The 17,952-nt window shown below is 56.0% G+C and overlaps 1 protein-coding gene across 6 annotated transcripts in view; it reads left to right on the forward strand.

Annotated features, from left to right (window-relative positions):
- Positions 1-16,229, forward strand: part of SAMD4A (sterile alpha motif domain containing 4A) — a 107,434-nt gene extending 91,205 nt beyond the window's left edge. For 2 of the 6 annotated variants that reach the window (XM_030033998.2, XM_030033973.1), the window contains 7 exons: positions 1,427-1,721; positions 3,168-3,253; positions 5,335-5,453; positions 7,866-8,067; positions 8,353-8,479; positions 10,187-10,270; positions 12,432-16,229. In XM_030033998.2, coding sequence (XP_029889858.1) covers positions 1,427-1,721; positions 3,168-3,253; positions 5,335-5,453; positions 7,866-8,067; positions 8,353-8,479; positions 10,187-10,270; positions 12,432-12,460 — 942 coding nt within the window. In that variant the 3' untranslated portion in view covers positions 12,461-16,229. Of the gene's footprint in view, positions 1-1,426; positions 1,722-3,167; positions 3,254-5,334; positions 5,454-7,865; positions 8,068-8,352; positions 8,480-10,186; positions 12,368-12,431 lie in introns of those variants that run through there. The other 4 variants (XM_030033963.2, XM_030033978.2, XR_003926135.2 and 1 more) reach the window with 3 other exon arrangements.
- The last annotated feature ends 1,723 nt before the right edge of the window (positions 16,230-17,952 follow it).

Below are 17,952 nucleotides of genomic sequence, written 5' to 3' on the forward strand. Positions count from 1 at the left end.
AATAAGTGGCAGGGACTGCTTTTGAGCCCTCCTGGGGTGGGTTTGAGCTGTGGGGCTGTGACCGTGTCCCACTTCGCTGGGGCTCAGAGCTGCCTGTGAGCTGCCTTACTTGGGAGGAGACATCTCTGGTTTTCCAGGCTTCCCATCCAATTTCTTTTTGCTAAACAAGAGCATGTGTGGGACTTAATTTTTTTGGGCAGTGTCTCACTGCTAAAGATTGCTGCTTTCTTGGAAAGAGCTGCTCCACCCTTCTCCCCCAGTTAGCAGAGCAGGATTTTTTTCCCCAAAAAATAGTCCCCAGCAGACTGACACCAGGTCTTCAAGAGAAGTGGGGCTGAGACGTCCAAGAGCGAGCTGGGGGGGAGCAGCAGGAATTTGGGTGAACAACCATTTCAGCTGGCTCACGCGCAGCCTGCGTGCCCGCTTTGTGTCTCTTCCCTAGGCACAGCCAGGACTCGCTCCAAAAGCTGCCTCTTTCCAAGCAGCGTCCCACGAGCCAGACCGTGCAGGAGCCTGCAATGAGCTCTTCTGGTCCAGGCTACATTAAAAAACAAAATGCAATTATTTCCCATCAGTGGGATGAGGATCTGACCATAGAAAGGGGTTTCTTGATCCACACTGTAACCGAGAGCAAGGCTGGGAGCGTACCCAAATTCTCTCCCTCCTGCGTGGACCTCCCCCAGGATCTCCAAGCGGAATGTTTTTGCTATGGGGATATAAGTTCACCTGCAGCCTCGTGTTCTCCCCTTCCGTGTCTGACCACAACCCACCCCGCTCCCCTTGAAACCCACCCTTTCCCCTCTGCATCCGCTCCCCCAGCCCATCCCAGTGTGGGCTCCTGCATCCCAGCGTGGTCCTGGACCCTGTGGTGGTCCCAGGGCGTAAGGATGCTACGGCAAGCTCTTCGGGATTAATGGAGAGCCAGGCTTGAAGGCAGTGCTGGAAACTGGAGACAAGCCCACATTTAAAAATACAGTTCTAATTAAATAGAGCTGAAATGTCGTGATCGTGGGATTGTCTGGGGAAGGAGCAAGATACTTGCTGGTCCAGCGTTGAAATCTCACAGGCTCAGTCGCTCTCACAGAGTTGCCATCTTCCTGGTGGAAATTTGGAAAGGCTGAAGCTGGATTGTCACTGGGTTTGGGTCCCAGTGGTTGACAGGGCACGTTTATCTCTGGGGATTCAGGTCTGAACACATCCGTGGATAATCAGACACCATCCTTGCAGCAGCTCCACACTCTCCTGGTCTGAGCAAAAGACCGGGTGAATGAAACGCGGCCGTTGACTATGGACTGCGGCAAGGTCCTGGGGCAGGAGCGAGGCCGTCAGCTTTGCTGGGGGGGGGTAACGGTAGGGATCTGGTTCGTAGCTGATGTCCCGTCATCCCTGCAGAGACAAACCCTCTTCTCTCCACTTGAATCCTCAGGACATCCTGGAAGGTGGCAACTTGCGTGTCCCGCTGCAGGAACTACACCAAATGATCCTCACCCCCATCAAAGCCTACTCTTCCCAAAACTCGAGCACGGAGGAGCACAGCCGGGACGCGGATTCGCATCACCCCTCCTCCCTGATCGGCTCAGACAGCCAAGGCTCCGACTGCAAGGACTCTGCCGCGGGGGGGATGCAGCAGCACCAGTTGGCGGGATGCGAGGGCGAGTCGGGGGGGGCCCCTTTACCTGAAGGCGACCTGCCCGGGCAGTTCACCAGAGTGATGGGGAAAGGTGAGCGGCTCTCACTTATTTTTGGCGTCCTCGCTAGGGAGAGCTGCTTCGGGGCAGGCTGCGTGCGGTGACGGTGCTGGCAGCAGCCTTTTTTCCCGAGCCCCTGCAAGCCGCGGTCCTAGGGGGGGGATGATTTTTTGAGGTCCCGTCGTGCCGTGGTAAGAGGTAAGAGCGTGGGTGGGGAGGTGGGCAGTGATTTTTGGAAGGGGCAGCGACGGGACGGGCTGCCTGGCCCAGGTCAGAAGTGGATAGCATCCTCTCCCTGCCCCAGATCAGGAGCAGGTAGCATCCTCTCCCTTCCCATTCAGAGCCCTGGGGGCATCCCACCGGTCCGGAGGTGTTTTCAGCAGCATCCCTTAGGCTTTCTCTGCTTGTGTGGGGGTAGCACTGGTGCGTGGGCTCAGCGTGAGCTGTCCTGAGTGCAAATCAGCTGGGTCCAAGCCTCTTAAGTCCCGATTTAAATAGAGGACGTCCAAAATACTTGGGTGCCTTTCCATGGCTGGTGCGGGGCGCGCAGCTTTGCATCAGGATTAACACACCGGGAGGTGCGCAGGAGCGATGTGAGGTAAGGACCGACACCCTGTGCCATATACAGGGCTCTTTTTGAGCAAATTTTTATGAGCTTGGACGTGTCCCAACTCCCCTCGATGGGATCTGAGGTGTCGGTGGAGGGAGATCTCCCTGGGGAAGAGGGGAGGGGAGTCTGGTCCGCAGGCTCACACAGGAGACCAGAAACAGAAAGAAACTCCTTGGGATGCCACAAAGAAATATCAGCCCTGTCCCTATTTCAGACCTTTTTTGCAAAAAAATAGATGAGGGGTTTTCTATATAAAAACTTGCTGCAAAATGTCTCACCAGCTAATGGACTGCATGCACAAACGTGGGTTTCTGGCCCCATTTTAAACCCGCTGATGAATTCAGCCCGTGACAAATGCCTCCGTCACGCACGAAGCTGTATGTATGGCACAAGCCTTGCAGGACGAAGTGTCCTTCTGGACCGCAAGGCATCCCTGCCCGGGGGCTGCGACGGGAGAGACTCGCTTCTCTGTGAACTCATTTCCACTTGCTTTTATGGCGTTAATTCCCAAAGAGGTTAAAATCCATCGGGAAAGGTGGGAATCCGTTCGCAGCGGGAGCAGATTTTGGCTGTAGGAGCAGGAGCTCTCCCAGCGCCGGCTCTTGCCTAGGAATAGGGAATAATCCTGTGCCCCTCATTTGCTCAGGTCTAATTTTGGTGACGCCAGTGGTGTTACTCTGGATTTACACCATCATAACGGAGAACAAAATCTGGTCCTAAATATAGGATGGCACGGCAGGAATTGGGGAAGGGAGTTTTTTCTCGCTGATGAGAAGACCTGCCTGTGGGATGTCCAAGGCGTTCGTTGGACCCCCCTGGACCCCAGCTCGGTGTCCCCATGCCCATTTCTCTTCTCTTTTTTTTTCCAGTATGCACACAACTTTTAGTTTCCCGACCCGATGAAGAGAATATAAGTTCCTATTTACAGCTCATAGACAAATGTCTAATCCACGAGGTGAGTCGTGACGGATCATCTAAAACTGTTGTTCTCATCACTTAGAAACTGTTTCCAAAGTGTCTGTTTATGTAAACCTTTTGGTTTCTAACACAAATATTTTTGGGGGGTATTAATAGTAATTCTGACAGAACAGGGCTGGAGCGGGCGGTAGCTCCAACGTGGTGCATGGAAACGTTGCCTCCCCACCCCACGCTCGCTTAATTGCCAAGACCTGGAGCTGGGAAATTCATCTGGCTCTTGACAGTCCGATCAGCAGCTGGATGAAAGAAAAAAATCCCAGGCGGTTTCTATCAGACAGACCCGGCGATCCCTTGGCGTCGCCGCCTCCTGTTTCGCGGCACGTGGTCTTGGGATTTTGCAACGGGGGCATGTGTTTCTGCTCCCGGCAGATCCGCCTTTGCCGCGTGATGGCTTGGGATGGCCGAGGCCGTGCCGCAGGGCTCCGGCACGCTCCCGCCCGGTGGCGGGGAGGGACGGCCGATGGCTCCGGTGTCCTGCAGCATTTCGTACCCATGCTGGCTGCACCTGGCAGAACAAGCTGCTCCTCATCGCCTGCCCATATGGCAGGGGTCAGGGGGAGGTTTGTGCGCCCTCTCGTAGGAGCTGCAGGCTTTCTCGGTTCTTTGTTTCGAAAAAAATAACGCCGTTAAAGCACGGAAGAATCTCCTCTGGAGAGGGCTAGTGGCTGCAAACCCCAAAATGTGCTGCACGCTGCGTGGCAGAGGAGAGAGGCGATTTGCAGCCCCTTGCTCTGCAGCTGAAGCCGGTGCCCGAGCCGCGTTTGCGCAAAGGTTTGATCCGTGCACCTCTGCAGGGCCGAGCACGGGGCATCTTGAATCGGGGTGAAATAGTTGGATACCGGGCAAAATGCGAGCGCTTCACCCTATTTTCTGAACTGTGCTCCCGGACGCCTCTGTCGATGGCGGTGGGGGTTTCGGTGCATTTTGCTGGCAGCGCTTGCTGTCTCAGCCGACGTTTGGCCCCGTGCGACACGGGACGGTGGCACCCGCTGTTCGGGTTTGCTGCAAAACAGGTTCGGAGCCGTGGGTATGGTCTTCCTGGTGCTTTACACAGACGCGGGCGGTGGAAAATAGCTGGAGGGGAGAGCACGTTGTGCTCCCGCTTGCTCCCCTCGTGGAGAGCATCGGGAGCCTGGAAAGGTGCCTGGACTTTCTGGACGGCCGAGCAGGGCATCGCTGTGGGAAGAGGGATGCCAAAGAAAGGAACAAAGGTGGTGGGAGCAGAGGCCCGGGGCTCCGCGAAGCCAGGAAGACGCATCGCTGCGGAGGAGCTCGTTTTCCAGGAGCGCCCGGGATGGACGTGGTGACGCAGCATCACCCCACCGGTGCCAGCCTGTGTCCCAGGATCACCGTCTGCGTCGGCTCCGGCGTAATCAGCGCCGGGAGAGAGCATCTCCTCCCGAGGGCGGTTCGGAGCAATCAAGTCAGACGCTAATTAGCCTCCAAATTGTCCTCCGGAGACCTCCGCTCCTCTCCGCCGCCGGCGCGGAGACGTTGGGTGTCTAAAGTTAGCCGTGGCGGGCACGTGGGTGTCCCCGTAACCCACACCGCCTGCCTGGAGGTCTGGGGCGTTTCGGGAGGAGGTCCGTCCCTTGCGTGGGTGACCTTCACCAGGAGCTCGGGTGGGTGATGGGGCTTCACCCCGGGTGACCTCCCGCGGAGGCTGTCGGTGCCCGCAACAGAGCCGAGCTCTGCCCAGCCCCGAGAAGGAGGGTGGGATGCACGACGCCACGGAGCAGCTCCGCTTTCCAAATCCCAGCTTTTTCCCACTCCGGCAGCATTTTCTAGAGCCCTGCTCTGCCCGGGGGCTTTGGCAGCCTTGGGGCCGTCGCTCCGGGGCGCAGGGGACGCTGCCGGAGCGTTCGCTCCACCCAAGACGAGTAAATCCTTGAGAGAGACCAGGGTTTCCCTTTGGACTTGGCCGATGGGGCTCAGCTCACGCCACCGCCTGCTTTTCTTCACACGCACACCCACATGCACATCCTTGCTCGCTTTGTCCAGAAAAATATTTATATGTTTCCTATTTTTCTCTCTTTTTTTTTTTGGTTGGGGGGGCAGGCGTTTACAGAGATCCAGAAGAAGCGGCTGCTGTCATGGAAACAGCAGGTGCAGAAACTCTTTCGGTCTTTCCCTCGGAAATCCCTCCTGGAGCTGTCAGGCTATCGGCAGCAGAGGAGGTACGCTGGTTTTTGGGGAGGGATGGACGCAGCAGCCGGAGGGGCCGACAAGGGCGTCTCAAGTGGGACCGGTGTCTCCCAATAGGGAGGGATGGATCCTGCCGGGTTCAGAGCCGCATTTCGGGAGGGAGGAGGGTTGGAAAAGCTTCGGCAATAAAACCCCAGGCGTCGGCTGGGAAGGGAAAGCAGCAGTAAGTTTGCTTGAGTGTGCGGTTGGCGCTTACCCCACCGATTCCCACCGTGTCCCTCCGGCTCCGAACCCGGAGCTTCCCAGCTGTACGGCGTATCCCCGGCACTGGGTGGCCGGCTTTGTCCCTGCCTGTTGCCCTTTGCTAATTACATCAGTGCTGGAATTTCACCAGAAAGCCGTCAACTGGCAAAAAAAAAAAGCTTGAAGCCTGCGGAGGGTGCAGAGCCAGGGGGCTGCGGTCAGAAAGCCTGGGTGGGGATGTGTTGCAAACACCGTGTTTGCTCACTTCCACGGTGATGCTGGATTTCGGGTGATCCCAGAAAGCGTTGGGGTTATGGCAAGAGCAGATATTTTTAGATCAGTTTTAACAACAGCATCAGCCTTTTGTTTCATTTTGCTAAGTCTATATTATTGCAGTCTTGTGCAAGTTCTTTTTTCTGAAAAAGAAAGGGGTTTGGAGATAACTGGGAGCTTTGGGACAGCCGGGATGTGAGGTCAGAAGGAACGAGCGCAGAACTGGAGTGTTCCCCAGTGGAATTAAATGAAATATTTTGGAATGCAAAAACAAGCAATTTCAGTGTTCATGGCAGGATCAGAAGCAGAATAGACAAGAGCAAAGGGTTTTGCTGGACCCATTTGGTCTGGGCCGTCACCAGCGCGGCGGTTTAGCTGCGCATCCAGGCTGACCCCAAGCACAAGCTAAAGCTGGCGGCTTGAAATGATCCCAGTCCCTTTCCCAGGGCAGCCCAGGATGCTCTCCAGTTTTCCTTGCTGCTTTTGAGTTGTTTGCATTTTGCGTTTCTTCTGCTCCTGGGGAGCTGCGGGAGAGGAAGGAGCACGTGGCCAGTCTTGTTTTTCTCATGGGGATTTAATGGCAAGAGCGGTTTTTGGACGAGGTTTAAAGAAACCCCGTCGTAGTTCTGCCTAGTAAATTTATCCAGTTTTGGGATCCCAGCGTGCTCACGTTGTCTGAAGCATGTTTGCAGCTGCCTGCACAAGCAGGAGAGATGAGGGCTGGGAGGAAGGTGAGCTGAAACATCTGCGAGGGTGATTAAGTGCTGGGGAAGGGCAGGGGAGAACAGGGAGCGTCAACGCAACCGCAGCGGTGGGTTTGCAGAGTGCTCCTACCCTTGGCTGTGCTTAAACCGGCTAACGACGTCGCAGTCCCGCTGCCCAGCTAATGGGGCAGAGTCACCAAGCCAACGTTGCGCGGCGAGGAGACCCACGCTGCCTGTGTTTCTGTGGGTTACCTGATTATTTTTGTGTCGTTCCTCTGATTTTAAATGCAAAAAACCCACATGGGGAGGGACGCCAGCGTGTCCGACCCGATCTTCCAAGGAGTAAAGATGATTTTGTGTCCTGAGATCGGTGTCTCGGGACGTTTGGGCTAAGTGGTCTTGGGTCGGGATGGTTTTGCTTTGACCACAGGGAGCTGGGTGAGGGTTTGCAGTGCAGAGACGGGAGCGGGTGCAGAGCCAGTCCCACCTCCGCGGGCATGTGCCTTTCGCTCAACCCTTCCCTAGGAAATCTTGGACTTGTTAGGTCGTTTTAACCAAATTTTACAGAGCTTGAGAAGTCTCAGAGAGGACCGTGTTTGTAAAAACGAACCTCCTGGAAGGGGAGAACTTTGAGCCCTTTAAGCATCCCCAGTAAAGAAAACCCAACTGCACGAGCTGAACCTTTATCAGACCCTAGAGAATCCACACGCAAGAGCTCTCTCCTCTACAGCTCAAAGGCATGAAGAGTTTAAGTCAAAACCCAAGAAATCAGGCGCCGCTAGCTCCAGTGCCTAGGGAATTACCAGCGTTATTTTAGCTTGCGTTTAAGAACAGGCCCGTTTTGCAGGAGTAAAATAAAAAGAATTTTTAAACAGTGAATCTGAGAACTGCAGAAGGGAGGGAGGGAGGGCGACTGGCAGGAGGGAAGAAGAAAAGATGCTGCTGTGGTATGCCCAAACCTCCTCCTTCCCGCTGCACGTGCAGGATGGAGGACCAGCAGCAGCAGGGTGGGAGGGTCGGGGCAGGAGCAGAGGTCGCGGTGAACCCGTGGCCGTGGGATGGGTATGGGGGGACGAGCATCGGGCCGGCACTTCGCGATAACGCCGGGCACCCTCGGGACGTTTGGCTGTTGGTCTGAGCGCACCACACCAGCCGCTCGCCCCCGCAGCGCCGTCCCATTGCACGGGACCGATTTCTCACCCGCGGCGATTTTTCTCTCCGCAGCCGAGGCTTTGGCCAGTCGAACTCCTTACCGACAGCCGGATCCGCAGGGGCAGGACTGGGCCGGCGAAACCCCCGCCAGTTCCAGATCCCCTCCCGCAACCTCCCCACCGCCCGGCTGGGGCTGCTGGGTCCCAGCGGGCTGCTGGGCACCCCCCAGCGCAGCCCCGCCGCCAGCCCCGCCATCCTCAAGCAAGGCAGACAGGTTGGTCGACGTCACCTCCAGCTTTTTCATCCCTTCCCCATAAGCTTCCTTTGCTTTTCCTCCTCTTAACTTGTCCGGATCCCCCTTTTCAAGCGAGCGTCCGGGTCGCGCTCTCCTCCCCGCGGTGGGACGCAGAAGAGGGACCGGCGGGAGAGGGGCAAACCGAGAGCACGTGGGGCGGAGAGAGGGGGATGCGGGGAGGGACGAGCCCAAGGGCTTTATAAATATATGGCGCAGAGGCCTCCGTTTTACATCCCGCACCCCTTTTTCGTTTGCTTCCCACAGAACCTCTGGTTTGCCAACCCCGGGGGCAGCAACAGTATGCCCAGCCGGAGCCACAGCTCGGTGCAAAGGACGCGCTCGCTGCCGGTCCACACCTCTCCGCAGACCATGCTGATGTTTCAGCAGCCAGGTAGGTAGCAGACATTTGCTTTTTCGCTTACCCACAGCTCAGCGAGACGAGGGGAGGCTCCGAAAGGAGCCGAGCCGGGTATCTTTGACACTAGTCGGATTACGGGATTGATTGAACCGGAGACATCACCGGAGGGATTTTGACCCTATATATAACATCTTGGCCCTGTATATAATAACGCTGGTGCCTTACCTAGCTTGCTTCTGAGGGGCTTCGTGTCAGGCAGGGAAGGCGGTAGCTCATCCGTCGCCTTTTTTGCTCATGCGTGGACACGGAGACGCGGTGCGGGGGGACTGCCTTCGTGCGCTCGGGGGAAATTCTTTTCTCAATGTACGTGAAGGGAAACGGTGCCGCGTTGGTGCTTCCTGCCCAAACGCCGCAAAAAAACGCTCCTGTATATAGGAGCAAACTCTGATTCGGGGGGGTTCCTGCTGAACTTGGAGCCTGAACCTGGAGCATCCTTCCCATTAGGGACGTGCATGCCTTTTTCTCTGTGTATCCATTAGCCTTTAAGCCTGCCTTTTCTTACCAACACACTTACCATAACAATTTATACCGCAGGACAGGGAGTTACACCCCCCCCCCCCCAGTATACTCAACCTCATCCGTAAGCTTCTGCCGTGGTTTCAGCTTGGCAGCTCCCCTCACATCACACGCCTGCGGTGTTTTAACTGCATAATTTAAGCGGCAAACGTCCTGTACAGCAAAAGCAGCGTCTGTTCTCGGGTATTGATTAAACACCAAGACAAGGGCACATTTCTGCAGGAGAATAAATAGGTTTCTCTTTGCGTGTTAGCCTGCGGTGAATGAGGGCGTAGGAGGATTAGAGAGCCAAAGGTGCGGACCGAGTCGCGAGGAAAATAAGCAATAACGCGGGGCTGGGCTCCCGAAACACTTTTCATCAGGCTGCGGGGACCTCAACCCTCCTGGACCTCGTCCCACGTTCCCGCAAGCTGGTGGCAAGCCGGAGATGCCGGCCATCGGGAGCAAAAGCTGTATTTGCAAAGCTCTTTGCTGCAGAGGGGAAGGGCATTTTGGTGCTGTAGGGATCAGGCCGGGGTGTTGCAGCGCACCAGACTTCATTCCAGCTCCCTTTTTTTGTGCTCACCCCACCGGGGACGTGGCGTGGGTGACCGAGCCGTGGCCGAGCCGGCCGTGGAAAAGCCGGACGGATGGCGGCTCTACCGGTCTGTGCTGCCATCCCACGTCCGAGCGCTAACCCTGCCTGCCTGCTGCCTGCACGGGCGGCTCCCGGCCCCGCTCGAACATTTTCCGTCTATCGAGGATTTTTGCAGGGCCTGAGCAAGGGGAGAGCCTGGCGCTGCCCCCTCCCAGGTCCTGCTCCCCCCTCCCCAGCATCTCCACCCAGCGCCTGAACCCCTCATTTCCATCTACCCTCTTCTGCAGCGCCGCTGATTCTCCCCAGATTTACCCCTTACCGATAAGAAACAGGGGAGCGATGACTGTTTTTGCAAATATCTCTTGCCGGAGGTGATTGCACCGGGAAGCGAAGCGTTGCCAGAGTCCGGCCGTGCGGTCGGACCCTCCCGGGCCATCTTTTGGGTGGTTTCCTACCCCACGTGCTCCCACGCCGGCAGCGGCAGAGCGGGCAGCGGGGTACGGGGACGGGCAAGCAAGGGTCCCTGCCAGGTCCCCCTTGACCGAGGTCCCCCTTGACCGAGGTCCCCTGTCCCTTTCTCCCCGCAGAGTTCCAGGTGCCGGTGACTGAACCTGACATCAACAACAGGCTGGAGTCGCTGTGCCTGAGCATGACGGAGCACGCGCTCAGCGGTGAGCACTCCCTCCTCCTCGGGCTTTTCCAGCACGTCCACGCCGCCTCCGCCAAGCCCCCCGGCACCTGCCCCGCGGCCCCCAAAAGCTGGGACAGGCTGTGGCTGTGAGGGGACGGGACGGCGGCGGGGCTGGATGCGGAGATGCTCCCAGGGATGCTCCCGGGGACCGGGGGGGTCGGACGGGGACGGCGGCTTCTCTCGGCGAGGTAGCCGGGGCAGGGGGTAAAAACCGAACGCAGGGCTCGCGCCCGGCGCTAGTGAAGTCTGTGCTTATTAGCCGCGAGTAAGCTTGCTAATAATAATGAGTATTAGCTCGCTAGGCTGTTATTAGTTCTCGATAAAGCCCTTGCCACCGGCGTGCTCGAATGGTTCGCGGGCTTCGGAGTATTTTACCCTTCTGCCACCGGCATCCCTCGTTCGGCCGAGGGGCGCGGGAGCCCCAAGGCACGGGGCTAAATCCCTGCCGCGGGCTGCAGGGTGCTGTGCCGGGCGCTGTGCCGGCTTCCTCGCCCGTGCCTGGGGCGGCTGCGGATGCCAACCCCGGGCGGGCGGATAACGGGCACGGGGAGGGAGGAGGACCAGGCAGAAAAACAGACAGAAAAGGTGGAAAAGGCAGCGGGAGCGTGATGGAGAGCCCCGGTGCGGCAAAAAGCACCGGCACCAGCGGCGCCTGGTGCCCCTCGCCGATGCGCTGGACCCCCCCCAAGCACGAAGGATGACCCCCCCCCCACACCCCCCGACCCCCGGCAATGGGACGAGCACGGCCGCCGGCATCGCCCAGACCCTCCCGAATAACCAGCTCGGGTCTCGTCCCCCCGGCAATCCCCGGACTGCGTCGTACGGCTGAGGACAGGAACGCTCGGGGAGGACGAGAGCCGCCGGGCTCCCTGCAGCGATGCAACAGCCCGGGACGCGAGAGCGAGGACTGGAAGAAGCAGCAGGGCCCTGGCAGTGCCACGGCAGCATCCTCGGCCGGGAAAAACAAGGACACTTCTGTCACCCAAAGCATTTCTCCGGCGTGTGCCCAGGAGAGGCTTAGCTGTCTCGTTCCTCTGCAGGGTACTGTTCCTCCGAGTTATTTTTTCCAGGTCGCATACCCCGAGCCTCTCGAAACCGGTCGTGCTATAAATAGCTCTTAAAAAAATAAACCTTTCGGGGGAGAAAAAAAAAAAAAAAAAAAAAAAAAAAGGCGTAACAAACCTGTTTGTTTTTAGTCTTAAGGAGGGAGGCGGCCGTGATGCCTTGGGTAGCATAACAGGGAGCGCTCTGTTCGGGGGCTACCCCAGGAGTCCCCCCCCCCCGCCGCTCTCCATCCCGGGGACGGGGGTTTGGGATGGGGGACGTGGGGTGGTCGGGGCCGGAGGAGGGTTGGAAATGCTGTTGGGTGTTGATTTCTGGCCCCATAAGAGCTGCTGGTGCCCGGGAGGTGGAGGAGAGGGGGCTGCTGGCAGCAGGGTCCTTTCTGCGGCTTTGGGATGGACCGTGGACCCTCACTCCTGGGCTCGGGGCTGCGGCTGGATGCGTCCCTGCTGTCGTGGGACGCTGGGGACGGGGGCTCCGGGGAGACAAAAACAACCCCTGGGGGGTTTTGTTTCTTTTTTTGCCCTGCCACGATCCTCAGAGGGAGGAAAATTTTGCATCCTCTGCGGGCGCAGGTATTGCAGGGCTGGGTTAGCTGCTCCCCCCGCCCAGGACCGGCTCCGTTCCCGTCCCCCCCACTCCTGGGCAGTGGGGTCCTGAACTTGTCCCGCTGTATTGGGGGTCCCAGCCTCGCACCCACCTTTGCGGAGAGTCCGGGCTGCCCAGAAACCCCCTCTGCTCCCGGGAAAGGTGCCGTGGGGACGGAGCAGAACCCTGGACCGGTGTTGGGACTGCGACTCCGGGGTTGGGGTTGGGGGGGGGGGCTGCCGTGGGGACGGACGGAGGCACCGGCGGAGTGCTGACACCCCAAAACCCTTCTGTACCCCCTTGAGGAGATGGGATGGGGGGGGGGGGTGCCCCCTTGGTTCCACCTTCGCTGCAAGGGCCGTGGGTTGGGGGTGCTTTTGGGGGGGGGGGGTCCATCCCCCCTTCCTCGGCTCCGGGGTGGGTGGGATACGGGTGCAACGTGAGCGGCCGCTCACCCGGGGCTGCTCCTAACTCTGCCTTCCCGCTTGCAGATGGCGTTGACCGAACTTCCACGATCTAGAAGGCGTCGCGACGGGGACGCTGGCCGGGAGAACAACTGCTGCGGGTCCAGCGGCGAGGTCGGGGCTTGCAGGGAGCCTCAGCGATAGCTTGCATCCTTTCTCCTCTCTCTCCTCTCCTCTCTCTTTCTCTCTCTCTCTCTCCTGTTTTAATTTTGTGAATGTGTAGATTGTCCTTGTGAACATATCATTAGACTTGGAATTTGTGTTGTCATTTATTACATCCATGCTAGGGGGGAAAAAAAGCAAAAAAAAAAAAAAAAAAAAAATAGTGGCAAAAAGTCAACGACGACGATGAAAAAGCATGGGGAGGGTGGGGCGGGGGGGGGGACGCGGCAGGAGAGTGCTGACAACGGAGGGTTCACCGGAGCATCGAGGGCAAACCCTGTTTCTGGACGAGGATACGAATGAATAGTGAATATCACGCGGGGGTGTGTGTGTGTGACCAAAAACCCTTTGGGAAGGATTTGCCTGTCCTGCCGGGAGCTTCGGGGCCGGTGGTCCCATCCCTTGAGTTTCGCTGCGTTCAGGCACGGACTGGCCTGGAAAGCCCAGATTTTAAAAAAAAAAAAAAAACAAACAAAAAAAAACCAACCAAACCCAAAATTTCCTTTCAGTTTAGCCAAGAGCATCCGCAGTTTCGAGGCCAGCGTTGTGCACGGGGCAGCGGAGCCGGAGGGTCGGGGTACGGGGACGCGGCGGGGGGGCATCTCGCCCGGCCGGGGGTCCCGGGGGATGTCGGTAAAGCGGGGGTCGGAGCGGGGGGGGGGGGGGGATGCTGGCTGAGTTTCCGTGTCTCTTGCCTTGCCTTTGCGGGTACCGGGAAGGTGTTGCATCCGTGGCTTTACACATCTACCCCCCGCCCAGCCTGCCAAAAACCCAGCGATAACGGGCTTTTCCAGCCCCGGGACGGCCGATGAGGGATGAAGGCTTTTTGGGAGGGAGCGTGCAGTTTTATTTAGCCAAATAAAAAACCGAAGGGCACCAAAATGCAGCTTCACAGCCCCATTTTCTTGGCATTATACGTGTGCCGGAGAGGAGACGTGGATGATGGCAGTGGCTCGGCTGCCCGCTCCCCCGCCGCTGTGTCGCTTTTTATAACGGGGAGCTAAATTTGGTCCGAGGGCATTAAATAGATAAATCCCACACGGCGCTGCTCAAGCCTGTGCTCAAAGCGAGGTCGGGGCCAGAAAAACCATCGGATGTTTCGCAGCGATGCTCGGCGGAGCAGCGGCTTCGCTCCCGCCGGTCCTGATGCCGCTCCGAGTCCTCTGATGGAATAAGAATAAATTTAAAATTAATTAATGAAGGGAGGTGACGGGTGGAGGCGGCAGCCACGGGGGTCGCAGCGATATTCCCAAAAAATGGGCTCGGCCGTGAGCACCGATGGGTAGCGGCGTGTGCCGGGATCGGCCGGAGCAGGGCTGGGGGGGAACCAGAGCATCGGCTGGGATGGGAGATGTGTGAATCCATTTGCCATGCAGCATTTTTAAGTTGTTTTTCTTAAAAAAAAAAAACACAAAAAAAACAAAAAACAAAAAACCAAAACCAACCAAAAAAAAAAGTGCTATATGCAATGTTTTATGTTTGCTGTTCCTTGGTGTCCTGCTTCCCGGCAGGCATGAGATTTGGGGGTGGGGGGGGGGTGCGCAGGGTGGGGGGAGCGGAGAAGGGAAAACCCGAAAGCGAGGGAGGTTGGGAAGAGGTGTGAGGAGGTGAAGGCGAAGCGGGGGGCCGGGGGGGGCTGAGCCGCAGGCGCCGGCCGGCGCTGGGGACCTGGGTTATCCCCCCCCCCCCGAGCACCCCCAGGTTGTACGAAACTGAGGTGTGAACACAACCACCGTAGCAGGAGCCTTCCCCAGGCTCAGATGTATTTACGGAGCTGAAATTCTATTTATTCCTTTGCTGACTATAGAAACAGAGGTTATCTGATTGTTAAGAGATATTATTTTGGATATATTACCTATTAACTTGCTATGGCTGGTAACCATCATAATGTCTGTTATTAACAACCACCAAATAATTCAATTGTTTTTACCTTTTGTTTTAAAAAAAAAAAAAAGCTTATTTTCCATTGACAGTGTATAGGTTAATAACGACTTAGTTGTGTTTGCTGTTTCTTGTTTGTTTTTTTTTTTTTTTTTTAAGTACAAAAAACAAGTGGCTTCAGTTGCGTTCGGGAAGTCCTGCCTGGCTCTGGGGTGCCTGTGCTGAGTGCAGGCAGCAGAGCTCCAGTGAAAGAAGTTTAAAAAAAAAAAAAAAAAAAAAAAAAAAAAAAAAAAAAAAAAAAAAAAAAGCTCGAATCCTAAAAGAAAATAAAAATTATTTATAAAAAGAAAAAAGAAAAAAAAAAAAAAAAACAAACAGTTGCATGAGTGAGGCTGTGAAGTCAAATCTTTAGTAATAAAGCGGCAGTGCCTTTCTTTTTTGTATTCACCCGTTCACCCCACGTGCAACTGTTTTGTACCACGCGCGCGCCGTGGCGAGGGAGCCGTCGCCGCGGCGGGGGCCCTCGGCGTCGGGTGGGCATCTCATCCCCCCTCTTCCCTGCTCTCCCAGAAACAGCCCTTGGCCCCCCGCCTTGCCCCAGCACCCACCGGGGACCTTTTACTGGTGCTGTTCCCCTGAGCCGTCCCCGGCTGCAGCGGGGGAGGCCGGCCAGCTCAGCGCCCAAGTGTCCTTGGGTCCGGCGGATGCTCCCCGCGGCTGCGACACCCAGGGAAAAAGGGAAAAAAAAAAAAAAAAAAAACCACAAAAACCAACCTTTTCTTTCGAGGTGTCTTCCCCCTCCCCAGGGACAAGCCCTGAGCTCGGCTGGACTTGAGCTGGGTTTTGCCTTTGCTTGCTCAGCTCATTTAAAAAAAAAAAAAAAAAAATTCTTTTTTTTTTTTGGGGGGGGGGGGGCGGTCAAGGCCAGCCAGCATCCAGCAGGAAAAATCCAAAACTGTGATTTTTACGCCCGCAAGCGGCGCGGAGCGAAGCTCGAGTTTGGTCAGCACTTAGGGAAATTATTTCTGTTATCACCTTTCTCCATGTCGGGGTGCGGCCGTGCCCCAGGTTTGGCTTTCTGAATGTGCCTGATGGAAAGTGGGTCCTGCAGACGTCTATAATTTGCACACAGCGACGATAACACTAAAGTTGATTTTATACGAGTCATCAGAGTTTGCAAAGTGAGTTTTATTTTTTGTATTCCTTTATCTTTACTTAAAGGTGAATGTGTATTCCTCTGGGAGGAATAGGAAGAAAAAAAAAAAAAAACAGGAATGTTAATAATGTTAAACAGAATACTTCCTCCCTTATTAATATATATATATAACCCTTATGTATTTATGCATATTGTAAGCTCACTTTAAAAAGCTTTGAACTCTCTTCTGTTGCATGCCGTTCCCGGGCAGCCTTTTATTGTACATGCATGCCTTTAGTCCTGGTTTTTCTGTACAAAGTTAGTGCACAAAGAACTATTTTTGCCTAGTTAATGTTGCCGAGCAATGCATATTTTTTAAATTTTTTTTTTTTGGTCATATATGGAAATAGCATGTTTGTTACATGTAAAAGCTTCCCGATATAAAGAAATACTAATGTTTGGAGATGCCGGTCTTTGCAAGTGTACAGTTTTCAAATGTTGTTCCCAGTGAAACACCCTCGTGATTTCAACTTGCTCCGATGTATTTATTACTCATTTCCTCCCATGTAACTAGGAATCATGGCTATATTTCATATCAACGTTATATTGAAAGTGAAGGGAGATGATTAATACAAGGTTTTGTAACACTGGGGTGTGGCGCCTCCTTATTTACGCTCTTTTTGCCAGATGGCCTCATAATTTCAAAAGAAAAAATAGCATAAAATAAATGGCCAGCCCTGTGGGGTAAGAGAGGGGAGGAGGAGTTGCGTAGTTCTGCGGGAGGGTTTATTATCTTTATTATATATATTATAAAGCCCGTGGCAGGGCTTACAAATCCCCAGCATTCCCCATGCAGCCGCCTCTCCGTCCCTTTGGGATGCCCACCCTGCGGGAGCTGTTCGGATACAGGATTTTCTTTTGAAATCGGCAGGAATTGGGGCTGGAGCAGCTCGGAGGCTGCGGAGGCACACGGAGGAACCGGCTTGGCCGAGAGCCTCAGCGTGCGCGTGGAGACATTTGGGTCGGGTTTTTAAGGCTGGGCCGATTCTGGGCTTAAAACCTGCAAATTTCGGACCCGCCTTGGGCCAGGGCGGGCGGGGAAGGATGCTCTGAGCTGGATCTGCCGCTTGCCGCGGGCGCTTGGAGGACCGTGACTTCTGGCCCAGGTTTTTCCGTATTTTCTCAGCTTTGGGCTCTGCACAAGCTGGTGCCGTTTGCGGCATCACCGTCTCGCTGAGGGTGGCAGGGACCCCCCCCAGCTCACCCCGTGCCTCGGGTGCTCGGGGAAGGGTTGGTTTCCTCCGGGGGTGGTGGCTGCACCACCTCGCCGGGTGGCCTGGTGCAGGGTTAGACCATGCTTATGGTTAAAAAAAAGGCTTTTTCTGACGTTTAAATGGAATTTCCTGTAGTTCAGCTTGTGGCCTTTGCCTTTTGTAGCTCTTTTTTTTTTTTTTTTTCCCCCTCCATCAGACACATCAGTAAGATGCCCCTGAGCCTCCACTTCTCCAGGCTGACCAAGCCCAGCTCCTGCAGGCTCTTCTCAACCAGTCCAAGCTCTAAATCATCCGCTTGGCCGTTCGCTCCCTCCCATACTGGGGAGCCCAGCACACCAGTTGTGTCTCATCCCCTCCTTGACCTGCTGGAGATGGACGTCTCAATGCAGCCCAGGATGCTGGTGGCCACCTTCGCGGTGAGGATGGATTGCTGCCTCGTGGGCAGCTTGGTGTCCACCTGGACACCCAGGTTCTTCTCTGAAAAGCCGCTTTCCACCCGGTGGGCCCTTAGCGTGCACCGGGGCATGGGGTTGTCCCACCCCAGCGGCAGGACTTGGCCCCTTGCTGAACTTCGTGAGGTTCCTCAGCCCGTTTCTCCAGCCTGTCCAGCTCCTGCTGAAGGGCAGCATGACTTTCTGGTACATCAGCCACTCCTCCCAGTTTTGCATTAGTTGCGGACATGTTGACAGCATCCCGGTGTCCAGGTCATTAATTACGAGGTTAAAGAGTAGCTGGCCCCGTTATTGACCCCTGGGTTACACCACTAGCGACTGGTCTCCAGCTGGACTTTGTGCCAGTGAACCCAGCCCTCTGAGCCCGGCCGGTCAGCCAGTTTTCAACCCACATCAATGACGGCAGCTTACCCAGCCTGTACTTCATCAGCGTATCCGTGAAGGTGTTGTGGGACACAGTGCCAAAAGCCTCACTGAAGTCAAGATAAAGCACCCACTGCTCTGCCTTCATCCACCGGCCCAGTCACCGCGCCGCAGAAGGCTGGATGGGCACACGTTCCCTTTGTGAAGCCACGTTGACGGCTCCCCAGCACCTTCTTTTCCTTCAGGTGTCTCGAAATGGTGTCCAGGCTTAGTTGCTCCAC

The sequence above is a fragment of the Aquila chrysaetos genome, chromosome 2, assembly GCF_900496995.4.
Source record: "Aquila chrysaetos chrysaetos chromosome 2, bAquChr1.4, whole genome shotgun sequence".
NCBI classification, from domain to species: Eukaryota; Metazoa; Chordata; class Aves; order Accipitriformes; family Accipitridae; genus Aquila; species Aquila chrysaetos.